The following is an 8,086-nucleotide window of genomic DNA, read 5'->3' on the forward strand; positions in this document are numbered from 1 at the left end:
CTGCCCATACATCTAGATACAGAGTCATCCATAACTGCTGCTCTTTTTCTCTCTTTTCTAGTGTTTCATGTCTCTTGCTCTCATTCTCCATGCCATCATTTTGCCCTAGCCTGACTCGCTTCCCTATCTATCCTTCTCTAGATACATCGCCACCGCTTGCAACCTCTCTGCTTCATTTCCCTCGAAGTAAGGTGCTAATGGTTTGGGACAAATCCAGTTTTTCTGGTTTGTTTTTCATTTTTGGGCCAATCGAGTTCGGTGAAAAATATGCTGAGAACTCTAATGATTTGGTTTAGTTTGTATTAGCACATGTAATGGATTGGTCCAGTTTGGTTCAGCGCTACACCGTGGTAGGCCGGTCAGCATGGGCCTTGGGCCGGCTGGCCCACAATGGGGTCCGTTCGGGCCCATCTTTGATGACGCGCCTTCTTGAATGTTCTAAATCCTTTCCACGTTGGTTTCACTGTGGATTTGATATCTTTTGATTCCGGACGTCAAATTTAGCAAATGATAGGTCTGTTTCGATCGCCTCAATGAGCTCTTCACAATAGTGCACTCCAATTCATCATTTGAGATACTTCTATTTTGTGTAAATTTTAGATATCCTGCAAGATAAGTGAGAGCACCAAAACTCATAGAACTTGTTAGGATCAAACCCTACAATTATACTTTGTGATTCATTTTATATCAATTTATGCAATAGTTGATGGTTATATTTGGTCTAATGAGCGTCAACACGCATGAGAAAAATCTAGTTGTTAGGAGGGACTAAATCAACATTGTTGGCGAGATAGATTCTTTTAGAGTAACTCTAGCGGAGGCCCCCAAATTAAGCCTCTACTCCAACAGTAGCACCCATTTGTGTCAACTCATTTTTTCCTTCCACTCCAACAGTAGCACCCAAGTTAGAGCCCCTACTCTTATGGATTGCGCATGTCCGTCACTATTGTTATTTTTCCCTCATTTCCTCTCTCTCTCTCTCTCTCTCTCTCTCTCTTCATCCCAATGCTATCGTGGGAGCTGTTCGTCCCAATGTGGGGAGCAGGAGTGCCGGTCACGGCAAGGAGAGCTAGCCATGGCAAGGGAGGGCATTGACCCTGTCTTGCACAGATCCCACAACAGGAGGAGAGAAGAAGCATGCGGCTGGCCATGGCAAGGGAAGGCGGCGTCCCTGTCCTCCATAGATCTAGCAGTTGGAGAAGAGGAGTGCGCGGCCAGCCATGGGAAGGGAGGGCGCTATCCCTATCCTCCATGGATCCGGCAGCCAAAGGAGAGAAGGAGAGCACGACCAACCATGGCAAGGGAGGGCGCTGCCCTTATCCTCCATGGACCTGGTAGCTAGAGGAGAAGAGGAGTACGCGGCCGGCCATGACAAGGGAGGGTGACGGGAATAGAGGGATGTTGATGCTACCCCGCCCATAGGAGAGAGGGAGCACCGGAGCTTCTGACACGAATAGGGTCGGGGGGAAGACGTGTCTCCATCAGTGGCGGATGGAGGTAGATGGCTAGAGGCCGCTTGCGCCAATAGAGAAGGTGGCTGCGGGGGCACCCTACCGCGGGATCCATTACCAGGTGTCACGGTATGCCAGGGAAACCTCCTCAGAGTCATTGTAGCTCCTCGGAGAAGCGCAACACGCACATTGACACTGGCAGGGAAGCGTTGGTTTCACGCCAACACGGCGAAGAAAACATACACGACAGAAAGATGGAGGCATGGGGTGACCCAACCAGAATGGGTTCTGGAGGGAGGATTTTGTTGCCCAACAAATTTAGGGTCTATAGTAAGGGCTCTGTTGGAGTTGAATTTTTGAACTGAGCACCCATATTTAATTATGAGGTCTCAAAGTAGGAGCCTGCTGGAGTTACTCTTAAAAGCATCTCCAACAATGCTACCTAAAACACACCCCTACTTCTCTATTTAGGTAGCTACCAATTTTTATACTACTCATATTTTATGGTTTATTCCAGCAACACTATCTAAAATAGACCCCCTAAATCCATCTTTACATAGGATGATATGTGGGACCGATCTGTCATCCTCTTCCCTATCTCATGGTCTATAGCCGAACTCGCCCATCCTCGTCGTCGAATCTCGCACGACTAGGATGCCGCCGTGACTGGGAAGCCGCGCCAGGCAACAGGGGAACCGCCAGGGCAGCGGACGCCAATGGGGGAGCTGTAAACCGGTATGCGGAAAAGAGATGACCCCCTTGGGGCTCTAAGTGCCTTATATTTATAGGAAGATTACATCAGGGTATACAACAAACCTTTCCTAATCTAGTGGGACATATCTCCACAATTAGAGAACACGTCTCCATATCATTATCTAACAGGAGCTACACCCAGGGTAAGAGCTGGTGTCGACAGGGAGGGGGCGTGCCTAGGGAAGACCTAACTTCGGCAAGGAGGGGTGCGCATGGGAAGGGGAACGCCGACAAGGAGGGGTAGAGTGCCACGCTTATGAGGAGGCAGGACTCCCACGCTCGGAGAGGGCAGGGATGCTGGCGGGGCACAGATCGAGCCGCGAGGTCATGAGGCTGCACAAGGAAGTCAGGAAAAGTTTGTGCGGCCCCAAGTAAGGGGCCAACCGAAGTAGAGGGTCAAGGGGAAAAGTAGGAGGCCAACAAAAGTAGAGGATGTAGTAGGGGTCTGCTGGAGTATGTATTTTTTGACCCCCACTATCTAAATTGAGAGTAAGGGATCAAGTAGGAGGTGTTGTTGGAAAATGGATGCAGTATTGGTTTTAAATTTCAGCAACAGTTTTACGGAGACATATTTATAGAAAAAATCTCGAACTGTATATGCTATATATGTAGTTATGTACACTTCACCTCTCCAGGCAATTAGTCAGTGAGTCGGCCAAGCCGCCAAGGAACTCTATCGTCAGTTCATCCTCCGTAATCGCAAAGCAAACTAATTTTTTGCTCCATTAAAAGTTAAACTCGATTCATCGGTGCTCAGTCAGCGGATCATCAGCTCCTCTTGCTGCCCTCCTTGGACAGTTTCTACCATACAAACCTCCCGAGGTCGACGACCATGACGGTGACGTCGTCCCTGCTTCCCCTGCGCCGCGCCATGTCCACCAGCTCCCTGCACGCCGTCGCCCGCCTCCCGGAGACGACATCGACGGCCTCCTGGTTGCTGACCTTGTCCCAGAGCCCGTCGGACGCCATGACCAAGAACTCGCACCCAGCATCAATGGCCACCCTGGTGACCGCCGGGTCGGCGACGACCCACCGCTTCAGCGCGCCGTCGCCGAACGCGCGCGACACCGCGAGGCTTCCCTGCACCCGCCACACGCCGCCGCTGCCGCTGCGGCTCACGTAGCCGCCCTGCCGCTCGATGCGCTCCCGCTCCTCCTCCCGGGAGCAGGTGTGGTCCGCCGTCAGCGCGGCCGCGGCGCCGTCGCGGCTCAGCACGGCGCGGCAGTCGCCGACGTGCGCGACGTAGAGGTGGCCGCCCTTCACCAACGCCGTTGTGGCGCATGCACCGCCGCCGCCGCTTTCACCCTGCATGCGTCGTCAGTTTCACACATTATTAGATTTATTTATGGTGTGGTATTTTCATACTTTTTTTCTTGGTTGCAACGGACGCATGCAAACAAACTTTTGGACACGCTATGGTTTGTCATTCAACCAAATTTGGAGACTGGAAAACGATAAAGTGACTGAATATTGAAGCTTAAAATTTAGACGCTCCTAGAGGCTATCAAACATGTTTTAGAGGAAGTTGACAAATTAAACCATGCATACCCTTGTGTACTCAGTACAGTAGCTACAAACTAATTTAATGCAAGCTTCAAACACCATCTCTTTGTTTTTTTTAATTTCCTTCCTGAATAACGTCAGTGACACGGCAAGGGTACTACATAGGAAATCACATCGGCTAATCATGACGAGTTCATCATAAGAAAGGAACAAACCCTAGTCGCAATCACATGCATGGGGGCATGCATGGCCATCCAAAAAGATTCATGATATATACATATCGCTACCACAAAAGAATCTTTTTGACGTGTTCAACGTCGGAGGAAAGTGCATATATATATATGCTTAGCGTAGACGGTAGACCCGGTAAACAAAACGAACGTGCTTATTGATGATAGCTAGTGTCACTCTGGCAGTACGCTGTACGCACCTGATGTTGCGCCAGGAGCTCGTGGTCGGTGGCCAGGTAGGCCGCTCTGATCGCCGCCGAGACAGCGTCCTCCTCCGCCGCAGCCGCCGCCGCCGACCATGGCTCACCGTGCGTCTCCCGTTCCCGCGGCCACCACTGCGGAGACGACGTTCCTGCCGAGCCTCTCGGAGACGAAGTCCACGGCCGCTGTGTCCGTCGAACACACCGTAGAATGACTGCACGAAAAGCTTATAGATATTAACAAACCAAAACGTGCTAACTAGGTGCGCCTCACAGTGTTGGGCGTACGTACGACTGGGTCAAAACACATCGAGAAATCACTGTTACTTTAGGCATGCATGTATATATATTTCCTTTGGTCAACCATAACCATTAATTATATATCTGTCACTTAGTGGTATCTTGCTAGCTTCATGATATTTCCTGAGGGGACAAGTTTAGAGAGCATGCGTGTACGTTTGGTTCGTGTCTAGACTCTAGAGCATGCCACACCTCACCACCCGCACCTAGATTCTCTTCCCATTGATTCAGAACAAAGTTTGCAGCAACTTGTGGCGTGATGCATCCGTGAATGAAGACAAACGTGTATAGTGTTTTTTCTCTCCTCTCCTCGCCAAAAGTCTAGCACACATTTTGCTCGCCGCATGGACGGTGTGATCAGTTCTGGCTAGCTATTCACAGCTCGGATATAATTTAGATTTTTTTTAGATATTCATGTAATCTAGGGTGCTTTTGTAACTTTTTCATGTACTCAGTATTATGTAATATAGTTCTTCCTTTGTCGTCGCAAAAAAAAAAACCTTTGCCCAAAACTCACTATATAATAATGCATGTATGGCATGTTTGTTTCAACTTAATTTTGCTGCCTCTATATCACCCAAAAGCTGAAACACCAACAGCATAGAGATGATCAAAAAGCTACAAAGTTAACTTTTGAGAAAATTTGACTGAAATCTGATAAACATGTTTTGAGTAGTTTTTCTAACTTTTGATGTGCTGTAAGAACCTAAAATTCATTCAAAATCCACTAACAAAAAGCTAACACACATCTATACCTATCTATAAAGAGCCAAAATTTCATTCTGCCAATACAATTTTTTCTGCCACCATGTCCGATCTCTCCGCCGAGTTCAAATCCAGTTCACGTATATAGAATTCTTTAAGTCATCCCGTCTAGGACAATCCAAATCCAGTCCGCCACTATCCCGTATAGGACAATCCAAATCCAGTCTGTATACGTATATATAGAATTCTTGTCCAAATCCAAATAGGACTGCATATATTTTAATGAAATCATAAAGTATTTCCACAAGAACAAGAACACAACTTTGAAGACAGCAAAACAGGGAGAGAAAGGATCCAAGATACAGTTCAAGATACAGAAAAATAAAGTGACCTTTCCAATCAGTAAACCACCGAGAGAAGATTAAAAAGAACTCTAAAAGAATATGCAAGACAAAAACTGAAATCTCTAGAAGAACATACCGTGGAAGCCAGAGCGAAAGAAATGAATCCACAACCTATCATGTTTGTCTCCCATGAATCCATTCACAGCCAAAAGAAATCACCTGTCAATCGAACCAAAAACAAAGAGCGAAACAAATGGATTCACAGCCTATCTTGTTTGTCTCCCATGAATCCATCTACAACCAAAAGAAATCACCCATCAAATCGAACCAAAAACAAAGAAACTAGATAAGAACGCTACCATGAATTGATCAAGAAACAAAGAAATCAATTAAGAAGGCAGCAAATCTGTAGATACGATGTAGATTCGCTCGTGCTGCATCTGGCGGCAGCGGCGCTCCTGCTTCAGCGTCTTCTTGGGTAGGACTGTAGGAGACTGGGGACGGGCAGCAGCATCGATTGGACAGGGCTCGCGGAGGTCGGCGAATCGGAGTAGATGGAGCAACGGAGGGAGCAAACGAGCAGAGGGCGCCGCATCCTCGAGTCGCGCGGCGAGACGCATCCACACCGTGCTTGTGGAGAAGTGGGTCTGCAAGCCTTCAGGCTGAGGGTCGGGTGAAGCCGTGAAGGTTGGGTTTGGGTGTATGGATAAGATTTTGGATGGACGGATGAATGGAGTACTCATGCACAGCCCCCCGGTAGAGCTAATTATGTAATGTTCAGTTCACCAAAAACAAAAAGCTTTTTAAGATTCCTCGTCATACCGAATTTTGCGGCATATGTATAATGTATGTAGCATTAAATATAGATGAAAACAAAAACTAATTGTACTCCTGTAAATTGTGAGATAAATCTTTTGAGTATAGGTAGTCCATGATTGGATAATAATTATCAAATAAAAATAATAGTGCTATAGTGTACCAAACTAAAAAAATTTACAAACTAAACAAGGCCTTAATTGGGGCTCCACGGGAAACGGGTACGGGAACGCTTTGGTCCCGTTTAATTTTCTATGGACTGTTCCTATCCACGTCTCCTAACAGGAAATTCCTCACGAGAAAATAGAGATCGAGGCCCATTGTCATCTTTAATCTGTCTGCAAGGACCAACATAAGGACAACTCGTCACGGACTATTGAATTGTTGAAGTAGAAATCATCCACCTAGAGATCTTAAACCCCGTTGCAACGCACGGGCATTTTTACTAGTATAAACCAAAAGGCAACTTTTAAGCTAAAAAGTTTAAAGATGCAACTCAAACAAATGTATAGGACCCCCTAATGTTTTTCGTTGACACATAGGAGGTGCCATACTGCAATCTAATGTGCACCTAAACCCCTCAGAATCTCCATCATGTTTATGAGTAAACAATTCATCAAAAATCAAGCAATAAATTTACCAAATCGTTTGCCACACAGGAAAAAGTTAATTACCAGCTCAGAATCTCCATCATCATGTTTATGAGTAACCACCGCATACGCATCCTCCATCGCATGCCTCGGTCCTGCTCTACTCGCCAGCCTAATTAAACCCCTCGCCCTCCACCTCCTCTAGGTCGGCCTCCTTCGCCTGGGCAGCGGCGGCGGCCCAGCCGGCGGCCACCTCGCCGGCGTCGACATCGGCCACCGGTATAACCAGCCTCGACGGCCTCCTCCTCGCAGCCCATGCTGTCTTCTTCTTCTTCTTCTTGCTCTCAGCTTGTTGCTGATCTGCTACGTCATCGCTGCAACAAACGCCGACAACGTTGGCCACATCTGCACCAACAATAACAGCGGCAGGAGGCGGCGCTGGCGCCACCACCACTACCAGCTGCTTCTGGATAGCGACGACGGCGGCGGCGGCGTCAGGAGCAGCAGCAGGTGTCTTCCTCCGCAGCGGGAGGGTCATGGCGGAGATCAGGCCGCCGGCAGTGGCTGGAGACGCTGCCGCCGCCGACGTCGGTATGGAAGCTACTACGACGACCGGAGAGAACGCGGAGGATGCCCTGATGAGGAGCTCGCGGAGGAGGCGCACGAAGGCGGCGGCGGCGACGGAGCACAGGAACCGGGCAGTGTGCAGCATGCCGGAGAGCGAGACGATCAAACTGGCCGGTGTTGCTGAGTCTGGAGTGAGGAATGCAAGAGTGGATGGGAGTCACCGGCAGATGAGCTTCCGATGTTTTTATACGTGATGAGGTGTACGGAAGATCGAGTGAGACGATGATGACGAGAGGAAACGGGACAAGATGAGATGGAAGGGCTGGGTCAGGGTCACTTGCATTTGGTGCCGACTGATCAACTATTGCAATGACCACGTCACATCTGGGACGACATGCTTTTTAATATTGTTAACGAGGGAATTTCGCTTACTTAATCCGGACGGCGAGCATATACAGCCATCATACGGACACTGCCGGGTAGATCGAGAGATCACCAAATCTCACTCCCAATCTTAATATTTTGGTAAGATTGAAAAAAAAAACTCTCCAATAACTCCAAATCTTTGTGCACTTAGAAAACGACTTCAATTGTGCGGAAATATAGGCAGCCAATCTAGAGATAGAA

General features: G+C 48.2%; 1 protein-coding gene across 1 annotated transcript; it reads right to left on the reverse strand.

Moving 5' to 3' along the window:
• Window positions 2,749–6,204, reverse strand: LOC8076927 (probable protein phosphatase 2C 74). Its single transcript, XM_002450526.2, has 3 exons — window positions 5,623–6,204; window positions 4,138–4,352; window positions 2,749–3,509 (listed from the first exon to the last, which is right to left on the reverse strand). Exons 1-3 carry the CDS (start codon window positions 5,675–5,677, stop codon window positions 3,006–3,008), a joined length of 774 nt encoding a protein of 257 aa, XP_002450571.2. The 5' UTR covers window positions 5,678–6,204; the 3' UTR covers window positions 2,749–3,005.

This window comes from Sorghum bicolor, chromosome 5 (genome assembly GCF_000003195.3).
Source record: "Sorghum bicolor cultivar BTx623 chromosome 5, Sorghum_bicolor_NCBIv3, whole genome shotgun sequence".
Classification (NCBI taxonomy): Eukaryota; Viridiplantae; Streptophyta; class Magnoliopsida; order Poales; family Poaceae; genus Sorghum; species Sorghum bicolor.

Bases quoted from the DNA above. Each gene is read 5' to 3' on its own strand.
- LOC8076927 (XM_002450526.2), bottom strand. From the start codon at position 5,677: ATGGGAGACAAACATGATAGGTTGTGGATTCATTTCTTTCGCTCTGGC. The intron at 4,353-5,622 runs GTATGTTCTTCT...CTTTTCGTGCAG, and splicing joins CTTTCGCTCTGGCTTCCACG to TCATTCTACGGTGTGTTCGA. The intron at 3,510-4,137 runs GTGCGTACAGCG...CGACGCATGCAG, and splicing joins AGCTCCTGGCGCAACATCAG to GGTGAAAGCGGCGGCGGCGG.